This window comes from Pleurodeles waltl, chromosome 3_1 (assembly GCF_031143425.1).
Source record: "Pleurodeles waltl isolate 20211129_DDA chromosome 3_1, aPleWal1.hap1.20221129, whole genome shotgun sequence".
In the NCBI taxonomy this organism is placed as follows: Eukaryota; Metazoa; Chordata; class Amphibia; order Caudata; family Salamandridae; genus Pleurodeles; species Pleurodeles waltl.
In genome coordinates this window covers 1,462,007,160-1,462,028,487 of record NC_090440.1, presented here as the reverse complement: position 1 = coordinate 1,462,028,487, position 21,328 = coordinate 1,462,007,160, and the positions used below count along the sequence as shown (strand labels likewise).

Here is a 21,328-nt window from a genome sequence, read left to right as displayed (position 1 = left end):
TCGCTACTGCTTCTTGCAGATGGAACATCACTTGCCTGTGTCTCTGTGGTATAGGGCACACATCATCTTTAACTTGAAGCTAGACAAAAACTCCTTTCACTGAAGAGTGCCGGGTATTGTTTTATGATTGCGTCTCTGGCCTGTATGTGTAGTTGATAAACAGCAGACCCATTTTTGCAGCTGTGGCAAAGCTGAGGAGACATGCACCGGTTGTTTGGCCTTGCAGTACATGTATGGTTGCTTTGATGGCTGTCTTACAGTGTTTCACAGTTGCTGTAAATGATCCTTGGCTGTGTAGGGATTTGAATGTGGTCCACATGTAGATTTGAATGTCAGATTGTTTTAGGGTTGGGATAGGTGTGTATTCTTTGAATCAATATAGGGTCATCACATTGATGGAGTCCCCACTGTCAATTATGAATGGTATGGTGTGGTTATTCACTCTCAGATGTACAACTGCCCATTTGTTGGTACCTTCTTTGTGCTTCGCTTGCAGTATCTCTGCACCCCAGCCCTACATCTAGAACCCCAGTTTAGTGCAGTGGTCAGGCACAGAACTCTGGGTTCAGACGTCCATTATTCTAGTAGATAGAATTTGTCAGTCTCCTTTCGTTCCTTATGCTTGAGGACTGTGATGAACTTCCCCAGGCAGTTCAGCACTTTTTCCTCAGCCCACAAGTAGATCTTCTTCCGAGTCTCAGTGAGATGTGGGTGGTCTGGTACGTTCTCTATATCATGCATGCCTACTACATTTATTGATGCACCAATATCAATGAAGTCTGCTACTGTGCCTCCCATGAGGAAGTTGACTGTGGACCTCTTGCACTCCTGACCTCGTACTGCACCACCACCAGAAGATGTATCTTTACTATCACTGGTTGTCGTGTGATCGGCTGGGAGGAGGATGAGGTGGATTGTTAACATCTGGGCGATGATGACATGCTCTGCACCTGATGCCTTGCTTTGCCTTTGGACCTGAGACAGCGCCTGCTCTTTCAGCCCTGGGTCTGCATCTTTCAGAAGTCTTTTGCCTGTCCTGAGCCCAACAGGTGGAAGTGAGAGTCATCCCTGCTTCCATTGCTCCTGCTTGTTTCTCAGCTCGTACCTACTTTCTTGTTCTTGCTAGCATATTTTTAAGTGAGTGAGTTTCTCTGAGTGTGCATCTTCAGAAAACCTCTGACTGGCATCTGTTAAAGATCCTGATCAATTCATTGTGGAATTCATTGAAATTGAAGTCCTTAAGGAGATCTTCATGGGTGTCCACAAATTCATCCATTGTTTTACTTGGTTACTGGCAGGCCTCGTTGTGTATCTCCCATAGTGTACGTTCATAGCTGGGTCGAATTTCTTAGCAAGTGCGTCTTTCACCTTTTTGTACATGTTGACGCCCTCTTGTGGGATTTTCTTCAGGATCTGCTTGATACCTTCTCCTGCTGGGTGCTTGAGATACTGGGTCACCTTAGCATTGTCTTGTTTTTCTAGTGTCCCTATGAAGTCATCAAACATTTCTATTCAGTCAGCCCATCTTGCACCTCTGTTGTTTTTTTTTTGTTGTGTCATATGAGAGTGATGGTTTCAAGAAATCTGCAGCATCATATGAGGTTCTCCTATCATGAGACAAGATGATTGTTAGTTCATCAGGAGTTGTTAAGTGGCAGTGTTGAAGTGAGTTTCTGGGTGTGCAGTTTGGTGTGTGTCTCCCACTATCAGGTGGCTAGAGGCCAGCATAAGATGGTCGCTCTATGGAGCTGACTTGCCCAATCCAAAGTGGCTGCCACTGGTTGAATTCTGTCTCAGGTGACTTTCCCAATCCAAGATGGCCAAAGGAAAATTACAGCCCTGAACAACAGGAACTGGGGTGAACAGCATTTTTTATTTTGTGCCGGCACATTGCTACAACCTGTATTCTCCCTGTCCTGGATGTTCTATCCCCTGCCTCTCCTTCAGGTCTTGCCTACCTGTTTCCCCCGGGTTTTAGGTACCTCATCTCCCTTTACAGCCAGCAGTGCTGGGGTCCTAGAGTCTGAATCTACAATCTCTTTTGTGTTAAGATCTACATAAGTGACTTGTTGGTGAAATGAGGTGGGCAGAAAGGAATAGGGTGAGAAATAACACAAAGGATTCAGAGAGAGGAAATTACTGCCATTCTTTGCAAATGATGGGATAATTAAGGACCACACTCAACTAGGGTACAGTGTGGCTAATAATGTAATAGTTTGTATCATTGCAATGACATACTATGATTCTGAGGGAATAAACAATATAGAATTTGCTAGTAATTAGGGGTTACAACATTAAAGGTAGCAATCAAATGCCAACATATGCAATCTCATTGAAGAAAAGTAATTAGGGAACCTCATATTTGAGACCAAATCATCAATGATCTCTTGTACCACTAAATTTATTAATCACAACTTCCAGGAATAAAAAACTGACAGAGTTTGAGATTGGGAATATGTTGTGCTTTTAATGGGCTTCTTAATGCTGTTTTAAGTATTTTGAACATGTATTAGTGACCTGTAATAGTTAAGGGCCTGCATTTTGGGTAAAATTCCCTTGTCATTTTCTCAAAAGTTATTTTTATTTTTTCTTGTATATTGTGTGATAGTGAATGCGTTATGGTTTCTCAATGTAAACTTTATATTAATATAAAGTGAATGAATACTTTATTTTCATAAATAATAAAAATCATAGCACATTTCCATATAAAAGAATGCAGCTTTCAAAAGTGTGGATAAAAACCATATTTCACACAAATTGCTAAAAACCGAATAAAACCGTGATAACATATTTGGCCACCCAAAGGAAGCACTAACATTTTCAAAACTGCGTCAAGTTACAAGTGTCTTTAGTGGCAACTCAGAGGATGACTGGCAGACAGTACCTAATGGGGTGCTGCGTTGGTTACCTGTATAAAGAGCTTAATAAAATATAGTTTACTCAGCATAGAGACTGGGTGAGGAATTACAGCTAAGGAAGAAGGGCTGTGTCAGGTCTTTGTGCAATGAGGGCTGGCAGTGTTCAATTTCGACAGGGGCTGATAGCTTGGATAATTCTTGGTTGTTTGGTGCCTGCTGTAGGAGGTGTTCAGCTTTTAAGATGTATTTGGCCAAGCATGCCATGTATTGCGTCATCAGTTCTTTGAGACAAAAACAGAATTGCCTGCCGGCACAATCTAATACCATTAGAGTTGAAGATACTTGTGAGGTACAGCTTCCACCGAGGTAAGAGTGCAAGACATATACAATGAATGTGAAGAAATTCTATCCGGTGATAAGCACAAAGCCTGCATCTCCCACTGCTTGGAGTTATGCGCCATTTTGGAGCAGAGTCCAAAGCGGTGAGTAGTCCAAGTCGGATTTGGAGCAGCTTTGTTTTTAGCATCTTTGTCAATATTTCTGCCATGTAGGGCCTTGTAAGTGTTAATTGTCATCCATGCATGCAATCGTGTTTGAAATTTATCTTTATCCGTGCTCCACGAAAGTCACTTGATTTGCTTATTTAATAATTGCTTGAAAAGTTTGTGGTAGGGGTTTTAGCCATAGGTCTTCTGCCTGCAAGTGCTTTACTGCTAAGGTGATTCTCTTAGCCCATGGATTTACAACTGCCGGAAAGTGCATTCCTATTTGTTCTCACATCAGTGATTTTAGTGTATCCAGTTGTGCATGTCTCAGCCTAGAGGCATATTTGAGGAGCGCTTCATTCTGTACCAATGCTTGGTCTTGTAGTCCGATACAACCCATTCTCCCAAACTGGGTAATCAGCCATTAACATCATTACATCATTACTATATGGACATTATAGTCTAAAAACAGTTACACATGTTGTTTTCTTTTCACAGGAAATTTGAGAGACTGTACCCTTTCCTATAAAACGTCAATGCCTTTTCTTATACAGACCTGTCAGATCCATCTCCTTTATGCGAACCTCCGGATCCCAGCAGTTCTCTTGCACAACTCTAAAGATGTTGCCATCCTTTATCATGTTTGCTTCGCCCTACGGACCAATAAAAAAAATCATCTTTTTAGTGTAAATCTCACGCATTCCTGTTGACATACAGCTGGTGTGGATCACCAAAGTCCTTCATAATTGTAAAATAATACAAAAAAAAATGGTTTGCTATTATATAGTGCATTAGAACAGATACTAATTACTAAGACATAAATGAAAACATATGTTTTTTGAAAATAATAAAAACGTTATATTTATTTATGTATTACTAGCATTTACAGTTATAAATACCCATTCTCTGCACTCTAGGTGTAGAACATAGAACGTGTACAGCAGCATTCACAATAAACACCCAGATCCATTATTCAATAATAGGAGATACAATGGACATAATATAGCCACACTGCCTTTTATTTACTTTTTAAACATTCAAGTATCTACTTATTTAAAGTTTCAGACGAAATACAGTATTGCACTCAAAACACTTTTGCAATAAAGCATCGGCAAGGAACTACTATGTTAATGTAACAGCAAAACAGATGTGATCAGTGTTGGTACTGGAGAAAATACTCATAAATTGGCACTCAAGGTGTGGCAGAGTAAAGAGGGAGACGTCACGAAGAGCCGAGCGATGAAAAGAACAATGACGGTGTGCATTTAAGTTTTTTAAATGTGTCACAAAGAAATTGGCAAAAGGACAAATGTAACTGTAAATTTGTTCTGCTTAAGTAATTGGTCACAAAGAGTTTGGACTTTAAAGTATCTTATGAGTTAAGGCATTAGCTGCAGAGATCCTTGTGTGTCTAGCAGATTTTAAGGGCTAATAACAATCATATGCAGACTCTGCTGGTTAATGTACTTACTTGAAAAATCTGTGTTTTGTCTAGTTCAGGGGGGTCTTCAAACTGGGGGGTGGGCCCCCCTCAGTGGGCCTCAAGTGATTCCAGGTTGGGGGGGTGCCAGAATCTGGCCCAAGAATGTATTATGCAAATGACAGTGCTTTGTTTTCAACAGAAAATAATTTATTAAATTATTTAAATGGTAAAACAACTTAACTGCAATGTTTAAATAGGTCTAGACATGTTTAAACATTGACAACTTAGTAGAATAATTGTAAAAACATTCTGAGTGGGGCCCAATGATTTTCTTTTTCGACCTGGGGGGGCACGGCATTAAATAATTTGAAAAACACTGGTCTAGTTACAGTTTTGATTAATAAAGTAGCAATAAGGTTAATGTGCCTGCTGCAAGGCACATTGTTTAACAAGCAGATCACTGATTTGCATTGTTTGTAGATAGGTAAGTGGGTTACTGCTTTTGACAGAGAGATGATTTTGTTACTTCCAGTTCATAAGTTGCAGTCCTTTTAATATGACCCAGTGTGCTACTAACTGGCATCAAGGAGCTGCATGCAAACTACAAGTAATGGGGTTAGATCCACATTGTTTTTTCTTCTCAATCTGTTACTATTCTACATTTGTAAAAAAAAGGGTTCCTTTGGTTAGTGATAAAGTCTTGTTAGTACAAACAACCTCAACCACTGTATTGCATTTTAAATCCTAACTTTGTGATTCTCCCGACATTGTACTCGACATATAGAGTCTACAAGTATGGATGGTATATGACTACTACACCTTCTAACCCTCATTGTCTTATGTAACATTTCCTGTACAATGACTTACACTCTTGTATGATTTATTACCTTTTTATGTGTGAGGTAAAGCACTCTCACACCATACATTGGGATAGACATCCCTGGTAAGTGCCATTTAAATTGGTATTTGTGTAATTACTCACAAATACATTTGACATTCTTACAGTGCAAGCACACCTTCCACAGGGGGCCACCGAATGTTAAAAACGTGCCTTCAAGTCCTATTTTCTCTTAAGTACATGTGAAGTAATAACATATTGCATGACTTTGTTTTGAAGGAGCAGATTTTATAAAACTACGAAAGAAATGCATTTAACATTGATAACATGCAGAATTAACATGTAGGCCTCGTAACAAAAACAAATGCTTTAAACTGCAGAAGAAAAAAATCATGTGCAAGACAGCCATAGTTACACATATTTAGCTTGAATAGCTGAAGTTGCACTTTGCTGTCAAGTGAAGAATGTTAATTTTAATGCAAACTCCTGAACCAAGTGAATGATGAAAACTAGCTGCAAAGTTATACAATGTATTGCAAGAATGTAATAACGGTTAAATAGAGGATTAGAGGTGAGTGTTCTCATAAGCAAAATTTATTTTTCTGACTAACAGATTGAATCATACAACCATGAAAAATAAGGATACTTGGTGATGAGAAATGACTGTGGTTACTTAGGGCCTCATTACAACTTTGGCGGTCCAAAGCCACTGGCATGAGGCCATGGTCAACCTGGCGGCCTCACCCCCTGTCATATTACTTTGTTTCCACCGGGCTGACCAACAGAAATGTTGTATTGTGACGTTTCCGCTGGTCAGCCCAGTGGAAACAGTGCGGCGGCATTGACCTTCGCTGCCTTCAGGGTGCTGAGGCCAATGCCGTCACACACTAACACATTCGGAATGTGCACTGTCTGCACAAGATGCGTTAAAGGATAAAAGATGTAGGCACTGTCTGGCAGTAAGCAATACATATGTCACAAAATGAAGCAAGGGTTCAAGGACCAGCACCACCCACACCCAGAGAAACCTAAGACTCACATGAAGAGTATTAGTCTTGGCTGCAGAAGCACAGGGTTTTAAGTTTAAGCAATGTTGAGAAGCAACTAATTACAATTGGGTGATTGTGACATCAGCAGACACATTCACAGCTAACATCTACTTTCTTCTTTAAATATAGTATGTAATATTATAAAGTTACATAGTCAAGGGGGTGCTAATCATTGTACGAATCTGGAGATTAAGCCACTGGCATAATTAGTGTTTACTTTCCACCAATTAGAACTGGATGATTTGAAGATAAAAAAGACAAAGTTAAACCCCAACTCTCAAGAAATAGTGCAATTCAGACAATAGTATGGAATGCCTTAAGGTAACACTGAGGGGGTTAGCAACCAGCCAGGGGGGTTATTAATGAACAGAATTCATCATATGACAATAGCAAGTGTTGGACCACCTAAGAAATCCATAGCACAATATGTCCAGAGATACAAAACAAAACAATAGAAAATATTGTTAGTCATATGGTTCAAAGTTGGAAACATAAGTTTTGCTCCTGAAGGAACTTCTTCAAAGCTAACATTTGCAGTCTTGGTCAGAATAAAGACATGCAATTGAAAGAAGAAAGCTGTATTGAAAAAGGTCTCATCAGCCCAATTAGTCCTTTTTCGGCAGAGCACTTTGTCTAGCCACTACAACTTTACTTATGATCAGTTTCCATACTCTAACTCCAGCATCCGTTTATGACTACACTTGGAGCTTGTTTGGGTCCCACCAACTAAAATTATATCTCTTCCCCTTGAATTTTTCAATTACATTCACCAACACAAGATCTATTGATCCAGTTCCATTGGGCTAGGTAGAAAATCCGACAAACAAAGAATTGCTTACTGATTAATTAAACTTTTATTAGGAGCGGCCACAGCAAATCTCAAATGGGGGAGCAGGGGTGGAGTAGGGCTGGTAAATAAAAATAAACTTACCTATCCCAACATTGCCGGCCGCCTCGCGATCCTCTTCTGATGGTGTCCCAGCAGTCCCTAGGACACCAGCATGGGCTCCCCACACAATCCTGGCACTCCTCTCATGCTTTACCTAGCATGAGAGTAGTGCCAGGATTGGTCTAAGCAGCTTGGTCTGCCACTCAGACACTGTATTGGAGCCTGTGCAGTTTCTCCAGCCCAGGTATGTAACACAGCCGGGTTGGAGAAACCTAAGTGCGCATGTCAGTTTGGCTAGCCTAAGACGTACTTAAGTGCACTTCACTCCTCCTCCTCCCTCCCCTCATGGACCCGCCCCACCTTCCCTTCACAAGCGGGCTCAGCTGAGCCAGCAGCTGAAAATTAAAACAAAATATTGTTTTATTTTTTCAGCTGCTGGCTCTCAGCCAATAGGACGATGCTCCTCCGCCATTGTGGAGGAGCTGTCACTGGCTTTTATCCCTGCAATTCCTAAAGGCAGTCCAAAAACCGCCTTTAGGTTTATCATTTAGGATGGAAGTACATCTCTAGCAACCACAATATAGTGTCAAAATATGAGAGATTAACTCCCCATGTTTTGTGTACTAGGAAAATATCACATATGCCTAAAATTGGTAAACAAGAAAAGAATCTAACAAATGGTAATTACCTGAGTAGTGTACAATGTATTACATTCAAATCGCTCTTTCTCTCTCTCTTGCTATGGCAACCATATGTCCCTCTTAATTGCCTTATCAATACAGGAACAGCTTGTTTCTTACTAGCAGTGTTCATGTTGTTTATAAGTGGCATGTTTCCCTCCAATTCTTTATCACCCTCAAACAACTTCAGGACTACTCCTGAATTTAAACTCAACATTTTGGTAGAGAGCCATCAACTCACACTGGATAGCTTTCAGATTTGACATCATTCAAAGGATGTTTGCACCCTCAATGACAGGATGTGAGGCTAGTGCATGTGCTTCAGGGCCAGCATCTTGACACATAATCTATTCCTTATTTTTGTCTTCATTAGGCTATCGAGATTTTGCCAGTCAATGGAAAAATATGCACCTCTAATATACACATTTTCTCAATGCATTCAAGAATAACCTTCATTATTCCTTCTTTTCAGACCAGATTCATTGTTTGTGAGTGAGCCACAAAGCAGACCAGCTCAAAATTGTTAGAGTTAGTAATCGTTTATTGTGGGACATGATTGAATACTTGCTCTCTTATAAGGCTTCCCATATCCTGTTGCCAATAAAAAAGTGAAAAATAAAAAGATAGTGTATTATGTGCTCACCCAGAGGTGCCAAAACCAAATAGTCTTTAGTTCTTCTAATTCTTAACACATCTGTATTCCAATTAAGGGTTTGTCTCTAAAGGTTTAGACCTCTCCACCCTAATAGTTTTTTTTGCTTAAGTCAACATTCTTGCTTTCAAGGCCATGTTCAACACTTAAGGAGTCACCCATATTTACAAATGCTGCAGACCACACCTCGCTCAGTGGTATTTCACTAGTCACAATCTCACACATCTCTGATCCCCAACCTCCCAAATGTGGCCACATCGACTGCAAAATGTTAACCTTAGTGACCCCCTTTCTTAAAACAACCTTTCTAAGACTTTATTTTGTGCCTTCAAAGACCAGTCTTTCTTTTTTCTTCTCCTTTTCTTACTTTTTCTGCCCTTGGCTTTCAGCTGTCATGTCAGGCACCAGCACAATGTAAAGACATGAACTATTACACATAGAAGAGGGTGGGTTACGGTGGTTTATATGGGTACATTGCATTAGCAGCTATTTACAGTATATGTACTACTATTTTTCCTTTACTTGTAGATAGCAGGACTCAGTACCAAAGGCGACGGAAGACGTATAAACGGAGACCACTCTTTTATATGCATATGCTATTAGGATGTCTTATTCCATAACCAAGATGGCAGCCATAATCTTGTGAGATTTGGTAGTCTTGCAAGATTTAATGAGTATATAAGGAAGCGTCCAGCAGCTTGTCAGTGCTTCCCAATCGCTTTATATGGAATCTCCGTCTTCCACAGATTTCTGCAGAAGTTATTTCAGAGCCTCAAGAACCCTATAACGAGGCACTGCTTGTCTTCAGTTGCTTGTTGGATGTTTGGAGAATTTATTATTTCAAACAAAGTATTATTCATTAAGGGAGTGTGGTGTAATAATCTACAGAAAGCCTTGATTGTCTATAAATAATTAAGGACATGATAGGATTGCCTTGTAAAATATCTAATGGAAGACTGGAATATAGTTATTTCAGCATTACGGAATTGCTGTGAGGAGGCAGCTGCTCCCCTCCTCCTCTGAGGCTGGTTTTAGCTCGAAGTACTATACAGACATGCTAATTTGGATATTTTCTGTTATATATTTATTTTTTATGCAATTTGAGTAAACACTATTATTGTTTTTGCCACATATGTGTGTAGCTCTGTAGAGAACCTTAGTTGAAACTATGGTGACTCTATGAATATGATATTGACTAGAGAGAATTGTCTTATTACTCTTGTTACTCTTCTCAATCATCTAATAAAATCTTTCATCACTTGTATTGGGACTCTTCTCCTCTTCACTACTTAAAAACAACACAAGTCAGAAGAAGGTGACCCCTCTTGGACGAGGGTCTTTCTCAGCAGTTTTCCTCTTACCATTCCCCTTCCTCCCCTTGTCACAAGAAAGGAACCAATGTAAGAACTCAGTGACAGGTGAATTGCAATACACATTAGGGTCCTGGACAACAACGGCAACCCACATTGAACCAATGCTCAGTGATCTATTTGTTAAGCCACAACACATTTGTCATCAACTATTTCATATTAATGAGCAACAGCATTAGCAATGGGAGTAGAACCTTCCCCCATCAACATGCATGAATGCATTATCCACCCTTGGCGTCTGGGTACTGCCTGGAGTGACTACAGTGTTTGCTGGGTCAGGATTATATTTTCACCATTTGATGTAGTATAAATATTACCACGTGCTGAATGACCCACACCACCAATCTGCGTTTCTACACTTGGGCTTTTATTTTTTCTAAGGAAACAGCACTCATAAACAACAGAAGACTATGACATTTTAGAGAGCTCATCCCTAGGGAAAAATTCAGCCACCCCTCTTTGGGAGTAGACACATGAACCAATGAGCTGATGATGGGGCTTGCTAAGATACCAGAATCATGAGCCAGGAGGCAGTATGTTAAAAGGGCCTGGCCTCCAGACGTACTCAAAGGTAGATACGGTAAAATAACCTCCCTTAACGTGCCCTCATTGTGCAGTTCTGAGTTGATTCATGGAATCTAAGTTTAGCAAAAGCTTCACATGCTCACACAGTACATAATTACTTGTATGGAAAAGGCCTTCAGCAGCATACCTTTCTGCCAATGATATTTCCAACAGACCCTAAGCTGGGAATACCTGCCTCATCATGGGGATATCACCCAATGCGAGTGCAATCAAAGCATTTGTATCCAAACCAAATGTCATCAGCAAGCCATCACAAGGTGACAAGATTACTGGCTCCCCGCTTATGGTAGTTACGTTACATCTTTAGGTATTACTTCCATGAAGAATGGGTGTGGCTCTCCCTTAGTCAGAGTAGAAGCTGAACAATCAGGAGCAATCAGTGGCCCACATATGTTTATGAGACACAAGTGGGGACACATTTCGGTCACAACATGTCTAACAATTAATGTATAGCTTGATGTCATGTTAGATCAGTAAATCCCCTCAAAGGAAGACACTAAAAGGTACTTGGAGTTGTGTTCAGCTCCTTTAACACTGGCCTTTGCAGCTTCTCCTGAAGAATTAATTTTAAGGCCTGATAAGAACAAATATTGTTCATAGATGACTTGCATGCTTGGGGTGATCTAGGTAAAGCTCTGCACAGGAAGATGCTTTTGCCTTTTTAGTCAGATGTTCTGGGCCGTTACCATGTGCCTTCTGTCACAATGGTCTTTTGGCCTAGCAAGTGCTCCACAATGATTCAAGTATGAATATCCCAAACAATTTTTTGCAAAGTGTAAATCAGTGTGTGTCATATATAAGCAATATCTAGGGAATCGGGAAGCAGGGGGACAGTCTAGGAATCATCATTAAAATGCTCAGAAAAATCTTCCCCTATCTGTTACATGAATGGAGAGTATCTGCTATCCTGGCATTGGTAATGTCCAAGATAGACTACTGTAATGCACTGTTCCTTAATCTGGATAAGGGGCTGATAAAAAGACTCCAATTAGTTCAGAATTCCGCTGTCAGAGCGGTTCTTAATCTCCCATGATGTATATCAGTTAGAGAGAGTGTTAGGAAATTACATTGGTTACCAGTGGCGCAGCGTATCCAGTTTAAGTCACTCTGTCTTACTTTTAAGGCAGTTCATGGAATAGGACCATGGTACCTGACTTCCAGACTCCTCCTGCATGTACCTAAAAGAAGCTTGAGGTCTTCCCAAGCTCAGTTGATTCAGGTCCCTAGCACACATAAAGCCAAATGGGGAGACAAAGCTTTTACAGTAGCTGCAGCCAGAGGATGGAACTCTCTCCCACAGAATATTAGGCAAGAATCAGGTTACATGAAATTTAGGAAAATGGTGAAAACTTGGCTCTTTCCTCGTTAATTTTTTGGTACATCAAGATCAGGGTCTTTGATTTAGTTTGTTTCAGTTTCTTCTATTGGATGTTTTTCTATCTTCATTATTTCTGTTATTTTTCTTATCCTCTGTCTATTTTTTACTACGTGCTTTCTTCCCAGCGCTTCGATGCTCTTTGAGTAGGAACGCGCTTTATAAATCTCGAATTACATTACATTACATCAGATAAGTTACTCAGATCAGGTCCTGTATCCAAAACTAGGGCCCCTAAGGGATCCAGTGACAGAGCCACAAGTACTACCCTGAGCCTCCCCTTTTCCCCACAGTGTAAGGTGAAATGAAACAAAGGATACTAGGTAACACATTGAAAGAACATGTGTTACTACAGATGCTAGATGCCACTCTTGAGTCAGACACAAGTCCTTTCTATACTAGGCCGCATTACCTTAAGCCAGTACTAGAGAAACATGAAGAGAGCAAGATCACTTGTACGACTCCTTTTGTTAAAAGTTGAGCAGAACAATGGTAAACATTTGATTGTCCTTTTGAGTAGCCTAAAGGAGAGGGTGTGGATTCAACACATATTACTTCATACTCACTTCCACTAGTCTAATGATGTTTGCTTCTTTTGTATGGGCTAAATAAATAGGTGAATTCTGAGTTGTGATAGTGTTAATCATTCTAGGGGCTCTAAATGCACCCCTGTATATGACAGAAAACGCAAAAATGTCTTACTTTGTGTACATATTACGAGTTATTGGTACCTAGAAAGTGTCTTTATTCTGCATATGAGGAACTCTTTCTATTTTTAAAGCTCCTAGGAGCTCAAAAAATAGATTGGGAGTTCTCATTCTTAGATCACAATGTATCATGCCTCCCATAAACATGACATTGGTAACCAAGACACCTTTAAAATGTAGTGAGAAACAGTATGTGATAATTATCTCACAATGATACAATACCACAAGCTGTGAGTAGACGTTCCTTTGAGCCAGGAAGAAGTCCCTGAAAAAATGTCACATGTCTCTGAGGCAGGAGCGTGTCTGTAGTGACTCTTTTACAAAATGCAGCACCACAGACTGTTACTAGAGGTTCCTTTTGAGCCAGGTGGAAGTTCTCAAAGAGACTATCAAGTCGACAAACTTCATAGAAAAGAATAGGGTTCAATGCATACACCTGCATGCTTATTTTTGCTTATCTAATGCTTCTTACTTTTTCTCTATGGGCTAAGTAAGTATGCTCAATGATGGATTGCGGTGGTGTAGGTCATTATATCAACTGACTGCATATGTTGTGTATGCAAGAAGGAGCAGGTGAAGACATCCCGTTATGTATGGGTGTTACCAGTGATTGGCACTTTGAAAGTGTATTTATTCTGTACATTAATAGCTCTATATCTGTTTGGAGTTACATACAGCTCAAGAAGCAAGTTATGAGTAGGTTACACTTTTTGCTGAAACTATAACATGTTTAAGGTAGAGACTACATTTTTTTAAATTTATTTTTGCATTTAAAAAAAGCAAACATCATCAAACAACACAAACCAGCATTCACATATAGTGTACATAGAACAGATTCTGCTGGGAGGGCTCACAGAAACGCTAACGTGTCTGAATTGCAAAGGAAACATCAGGAGAGACTTATCCCATACATGGGCACCTCCATTCATTATCGCAGGTGAACTTGAGAAACAGAAAGGAGGAGGAAAAAGAGAACGTAGCAAGAGGAGGGAAAAAAAAGAATGCAGCGCTGCCAACATATCACCCTCAAAGAAAAGGGGCACACGTTTGTAGCGTATAAAGTAGAACCGCCACAGCTGAACCAACAAGAGGAGGCTCAGAAAGTTAGTCATCTCCATGTGCACGAGCTGCAAGAAACATCACCAAGGGGGCCCATATATCCCTTGGTCGGGAACCCTCCGGCATCAACTCCCTGTACACTGCCAGCTGCTACTGACAGTATGAAGCATCTCTCAGCCATTCATCACAGCGAGGCACCTGCTTCTGTCCCAGCACATCGCCACCCAGCGCTTAGCCAGTAGCAGCAACAGACCCACCAGTTGTCTGGATGCAGAGGTATCTCCTCCACATAGCCCAGAAGTGCCAGCATGGGAGAACGCGGCAACGGAAACCCAGTCATCTCATCAATTGCATGCAGCACCTCAGACCAATAATTGCACAACGCTCCGCAGTCCCACGCCAAATGCATGAAATCCACCTCCAAGGCCGAGCAGCATGCACTATTAGCATCCGCTATAAGACCCATTTTCTTCAGTGGTACAGTTAATGCAGTGAATTAAAATTGATTAGGCTCAATCTGTAATTAGATGAGAGCGCCCGCATCTGAGCACAACAATAGCGTCACTGCTCCTCCAAGATAGATGCACCCAAGTCCACCTCCCAGTGTACCCTGGCCTTGGAATCAGCCAGGGGCTCCGTAGTCTGCAAGCAAGTATACAGGCTCGTAATGAGACGGTGAGCAGTCGGTGCCTTGTACAATAATTCCAGCGCACGGCAAAGAGGGGGCTCCGCAGGAAAGCAGGTATACCACGCCCGCAGCAGAGCCCAGAACCTAAAAAAGAGCAAGCAATATAATGCAGCGTCACCACGCACACCCAGCGCATCCTCCAAGGAGATAAATATCCCCGCCGAGAACCAAGACCCCAAAGTAACCATATCTAGCTCCCGGAGACGTTCAGATATTTGGCCATCTTCCAGCAGGGGGAAGTCCACCGCAACACGCACCGGCATCGAAGGCGCAAAGACCTTGCGCACTCCTGCCCGTTTCAGAAGACACGTCCAAGCTCGCACTGAACATCTCACGGTGTCCACATCCTGTTGACAGGGCACAGATGGTCTTCCAATTACCCCATCCAGCCTATCCGGCCAAACCGAGTCATGTTCCGCTGCCAAATGCGGCAAATAGCGTATGCAGTGCAACCAGAAATGTGTAACGTGGGACTGCGCGCAGTAATAATACAGTTCCAAATCCGGGGCCACAAGTCCTCCCTGCTCAAACGGTGGAGTCAGATTCTCCCATGCAATTCTGGCAGGTCCCGCTGCCCACACAAGAGCCACCAGCAAGGACTGCAGCCGTCTCTAGAAACCCATCATAAGCGACAGAGTCAGGTTAACAAACAGATACAAGAACTTGGGAAATACCACCATCTTTGCTATCGTGATGCGCACAGTCAGCGACAATGGCAGCGAGCTCCAAACAGTCACCTTATCCTCCAGCCATGTAACCGCTGTGCCGTAGTTAGCCGACCACAGCTCATCCACCTTCCGGCTGAACGAAATTCCAAAATAGCGCACTGGCCCGTCCGCCCAGGATAGGGGACACCTAGATCGGCACTGCACAGTGGCATCAGACAAAGGCAGTACCACTGACCAGTACCACTGGCTTGGACCAGTTAATCCTTATCCCAGAGAGCCGGACGAATTGAACAACCTCATCTAGCAAAACATCCAGATGCGCCTGCGGATAATGGATATACAGCGCAACGTCAGCCGCATATAGAGAGATTGGAACAGGCCACTGCCAAAATGCCAGCCCCCTATGATTATGGTGTTGTCGCAGTCGTGCCGCTAGGGGCTCCATGGCCATCGCAAAAATTGAGGAGTGCCCCCTAGCAATCGAAAAAGGAGCCAACAACATCCTGTTGGTTCCTATTCGAGCAGACCTCTGAGTATACAATAGGCGAATCAGTTGACACTTAAACCCACTCTGGCCAGTAGAGCAAACATATACGACCAGTCCAGCGAATCAAACGCCTTTGCCGCGTCCACAAAGACTGCTGCCGCATGATCATCAGGCCCGATCATACTAGAAATTGCAAAAAAGGTACGCAAGTTATACAGTGTCGAACACCCAGGCACAAAGCCGGATTGGTCCGGCAAAACCAAGGTTGCAAGCAAGGGCTGCAGGCGCGTTGCAATAAGCTTTGCCAAGATCTTGTTATCAATGTTTATCAACAAGAGCGGCCGATACCAGTCACAGCTACTAGGGTCCTTCCCTGGTCTCAGAATTGTCACTATAAGAGCCTCCAGCAGCGAAGCCGAAAAGACACCCCTCTCAAGGACCTCAGCATAGACCTCGAGAAGGTGCGGCACCAAGACATCTGCATATTCCTTGTAGAAGGCCGGCATCAAACCATCCAGCCCCGGAGCCTTATCACCTGGCAAACTACGTATAGCCTGGATCACATCTTAAACTGAAAAAGGGATATCCAGGTACTGCCTGTCAGAGTTCTCAAGCCAAAGTGGGCTAATCTCTTCAAGTAAGCAGTAGTATCCAAACCACTCATCCCTGGCTGCTCAATGTATAAATCCGAATAGAAGTGGGACATGACACGCTGAACCTCTGCAGCACCCGTCCAAAGTGTCCCAGTTGAGAAAGTCAGCTCTACAATGTAATTCCTAACCCACGGCCTGCGAAGCATGGTCACCAATGCCCGCTCGGCCCGCTCACCTTCGCCATACTGACGCGCTCGCGCCTCCTTACCCAGGAAGCACACCTCGCGAAGCGCCGCCGTCTCATAGCAGGACAGCGCCTCCCGAGCCTCAGCCAAAAGATCTGTCAACCGGTCGGAAGCCAGCTGCCTCTCCAACACGGCAAGGTGCATCTCCAGCGCTGACAACTCCCGGCGAATTGCCTTCAGCACACCATGTTGCTTAGCCAGACAGACACCATGGATCATGACCTTGAAGGCTTCCCAGAGAGTGCCAGTAGACGACACCGTGCCCTGATTAATCCAGAAATAGTCCTCGATCGCAGTACAAAACTCTTCCCGAAAAACGCGGTCTCTCAGCGCTCTATTAGGCAGCCGCCACATAAACACGCGGCCAGGCTCACCAGGCACATGGAGCTCCAACAAAACTGGGGAGTGATCCGTAGGAGTGCAGGCATATGTTCAATGGACGTTGTTTATAGTTCCACGTCTCTGGTACCCAGCCACCTATCTAATCTAGACCAGCTGCCATGCGCAGAATTAACACACGTACCTTGCCTGTTTCCACCATGTCGGGCCCTCCACAAATCCACCAAAGTGCCCTGAGCCATGATGTTCGCCAATGCCCTCACAGCCGCCATATGTTGAGGTCTGGCCCAGCTCTCACTATCCGCCACCGGATCCAAGACCACATTGAAGTCACCGCCCCACAAAATGGAGCCAGGGCCGAGCAAACAAATCAGACACCCAACTTCCCCAAAAAAATCAGGGTCATCGACATTAAGCCCATAAAGAGATATCAAACAGAACGGTGAGCATGACATATCGTCCCCCCGGGTCAGCCACCACCCCACCGGTGCACCACATCAAGCCCTTCGAATCAAAATCGCCACTTCTCGTGCATAGCCCAAGTACATCGCCATATGACTCTTGCCTATTTAGCCAGATCACACTCTCGTGCCCTCATGCAAGTGGGTCTCCTGCAGCATGCAGATATCAATCGCATGGTGCTGCACACAAGCCGACACCAAGCTCATCTTGTGGCCATCATTTAGCCCCCTGACATTCCAAGTGAGGCACCTAACAGCTGTTGCACTGGTATTCACCGCCCCAACAACCATCTAGTCGCATGCCTTCCTCAACCATTCTGCACTAAGCAGCAGCTGCTAAGGAAAGAGGAAGAAAAAGAGAGGAAAAAGGTATAGCACCAACAATCCCTTCAACCAGTAGCTTACAATCCCACCCATGCTGGCCCCCCAATCTGGCCAGTCTGACGAGCCCACCCTCACCCAAACTCAAAACCCAGTACAACTCAATGCTCAATTTAATGGGACTCATCCAAGAGAGCATCAGCAAGGCCATCCAGGAACCTCCCCAAGTGGGGTGGATGGGCTGGAGCATCAAAATAATGTGAAGAGTCTGGGACCAAACACTGCAAGGTCAGTCGGAGCCAATCTGGATCAGATCCATCACCCAAGCAGAGGGGCACCCCAGACCGCAGTAGCAGAGCCAAGGTCAATCAGTGTCACTACCAGCAGGGGGCTCCACCTCCACCCTCTCCGCCTGCACACTGGTCGGAGGTGTTTTTTTAGGGATAGTCTTGACATATCTGGCGGCCAGTTTTGAGTCTGTAAAGAAGTGCAATTTGCCCTTATGCAATACTCGCAGCTTAGCAGGATAAATGAGAGAAAACTTGGCATCCGTCTGACTCAAGGTGCACTTAACTGGGAGAAACGCCTTGCGAGCAGCCTGCACCCCAGAAGTGTAGTCCGGAAAAATGTTGAGCTCCATGTTATTGTATATCAATGGGCGCCGTTCACGAGCCAACCGGAGTATTGTGTCTCTATCTCGGTAGTTCAATAAGTGCACAATAATGGGCCGTGCCGGCGCTCCTGGAGGAGGTTGGGGACCAAGCAACCGGTGTGCCCGCTCCACCACCAGCACCTGAGATAACTCACCAGGGAATAGAGATGCAAATATAGGTGGTCATTCTGACCTCGGCGGTAAAAGGCGCTTACCGCCGGTCAGAAGGCCGCCATAACACCGCCGCGGTCGCGGTAATCCCGCCACGGTCATTCTGACCCGCAACTGGCAAACCGCCAAAAACCCGACATCAACAAAAGTCCGCCACACCAAAGGTCAGCGGGAAACTGGCGATGACCAAACCTCCACCGTCACGCCAACAGAAATACGCCCATACCATTACGACCCACAAATCCCCGCAGCGGTCTTTCAACCGCGGTATATCATTGGCGGTACACACCGCCACGGTCAAAATACACACACCTTTACAAAACACTACCACATTGGATAATTCAAAATACACACACCTGAGACACATACACACACCACTCCCACACACCCAATTAAATATAAAACACACACCCACATCACCCACAAACCCTTACGACCACAATTGCGAGTGAAGGACAGAGAGAGAGAGCACAGCATAGAGTAGACCATCACACAGAGGCAAATCACAACATCACCCACACAATTTCCACGCACAAAACACCACACACCACCACACTCACCACACTCTACAACACATACACCACCCCTCACCTCATCCACACCACCCCATGGCACCCCAAAGACACCCCAGGTTCTCTGACGCAGAACTCAGGGTCATGGTGGAGGAAATAGTTTTTGTAGAGCCCCAGCTCTTCGGGGCACAGGTGCAGCACACCACCATTGCCAGGAAGATGGAGCTATGGCAAAGAATAGTGGACAGGGTCAATGCTGTCGGACAGCATCCACGCAATCGGGACGACATCAGGAAGCGGTGGAACGACCTACGGGGGAAGGTGCGTTCCATGGTATCAAGGCACAACATTGCGGTGCAGAAGACTGGCGGCGGACCCCCACCTACTCCCCCAGAATTCACAGCATGGGAGGAGGAAGTCTTGCACATCCTGCATCCTGAGGGCCTCGCAGGAGTAGGCGGAGGAATGGACTCTGGTAAGTCAAATCTTCACTACTTCATTCCCCCCACCCCACCTGCATGCCAAATCATACCCCCACCCCCATCACACCAACTCCTTGCAAATGCCTCACCATCACATCCCACCCATCCCAAAACCTAGCCCTGCGTGCGTCCCCAAAGCATGGACACCCATCCCCAAAGCATGCCCACTGCACACACCCATCACCCCCACAAGCCACCGTCACAAAAGCCCCCACAAGGGAATGCCAGCACTGGGGTACACGGCCACCCACCCATTACACAAAATGCCACACACAGAAGCAATAACCATACTCTTATACCCCTGCAGGACCCGAACGCCACCACACCGCCACGGAGGGTCCAGAGATGTCCATCCCACCCCCAGAAGAGGCCCCCAGTGATGACAGCAGCTCTGTCTCCCTGGACCCAGATGACCAGCCCGGCCCATCGGGGACCTCTGGACAGTCGGTTCCCCTCAGACAGCCACAGGCTACACCAGACCTAACCCCCTCTGGGAACACCAGCACAGCTCCCACCCAGCGGGCCCATGCCTCTGTCTCCAGGACACGTCAATCAGCGGTGTGTCCACCACTACAGGGCACCCAGGTTGACCCACCACCCCAACAACAACAGGGACCTGGGGTCAGTGGTAGTGGGCACACCGTCCAGGGGACAGAGGCCCAGGAACACATGGGAGCTGGGAGGGCTGCTGTGCGACAGGGTGGGGACAGGCCCAGGGAACCGACTCTCCAAGAGGCCCTCTCCTCCATCATGGGAGCATACCACCGCTCCCAGGAGACGATGGCTGCGGTACTGGCCAGGTTCCAGGAGATCCAGGTACTGCAGGAGGAACAGTAAATGGGGTTCAGAGAGGAACTGAGGAGCATTAGTTCCGCAATGGGGACCATCGTAGTGGCCCTCAACCAGATAGTCACCACATTGCGGGACCATGTGGCACCACAAAGGGCCCCTGTCACTAGCCTGGACCAGGAACAGCTTACCACCTCCGCCGGCGCTAGTGGACAGGAGGCCCCAACACAACGACAGGCCACCAGAACCCCACCTCCTGCAGAAGAAGAACCACCCCGCAAGCGGAACCTGAGATCTCACAAGAAGACAGAGTAGGATGCCAAGACCCCCGCCAGCAAACAATACCCCCTGATGTCATCCCACTGTCCCACATTGTCACCCTGTCCAACCTTGAACTGCCCCTGATCCATCCTTCCACAGGCATATGGACAATGCACCTGTGCGACTGAGAACTGGACTCTGCCATGGACATTACTCCACCATCACCCATCACCGTTTTACAATCATGTTCCTAAATTTAGCACTTTAATTAAATCACTTATTGCACTAAAAAAATCTGGAGTCTGCTTGTATTTTGAACAAATGTATTAGACATAACGGTGCCAAAATGTTCAGTTACATTGTGATGACAACATACCACTGTCACACAGCTGTAGTCCATGGGCAAACAAAGCAGAGGTCACGCAGTGGGGCCCACAGCTCTGAAAACGGAAGGGAAAGTCACAACTCAGTTAACAGGAACTGGGGGGGAACTCAGACAGTAGAGAGGCAGGAGACTTTAAGTAAATGTAAAATGGCGTGGTTGATTCGTACCTGTGTGCTACTGAAAATACTGTTGTATCACTGTGTCCCTGTTGTCTGTGTCGTCCCCGTCGTCCTCCTCCTCTTCAATCTCCACAGGCTCCACAGCTGCTACAACACCACCATCTGGACCATCTTCCTGCAGGAAA

The 21,328-nt window shown here is 44.7% G+C and overlaps 1 protein-coding gene across 1 annotated transcript in view; it reads right to left on the bottom strand.

Annotated features, from left to right (window-relative positions):
• Nucleotides 1-21,328, bottom strand: part of ACMSD (aminocarboxymuconate semialdehyde decarboxylase) — a 739,737-nt gene that overhangs the window by 470,466 nt on the left and 247,943 nt on the right. The window contains exon 3 of the mRNA XM_069221357.1: nucleotides 3,900-3,996. Coding sequence (XP_069077458.1) covers nucleotides 3,900-3,996 — 97 coding nt within the window. The remainder of the gene's footprint in view (nucleotides 1-3,899; nucleotides 3,997-21,328) is intronic.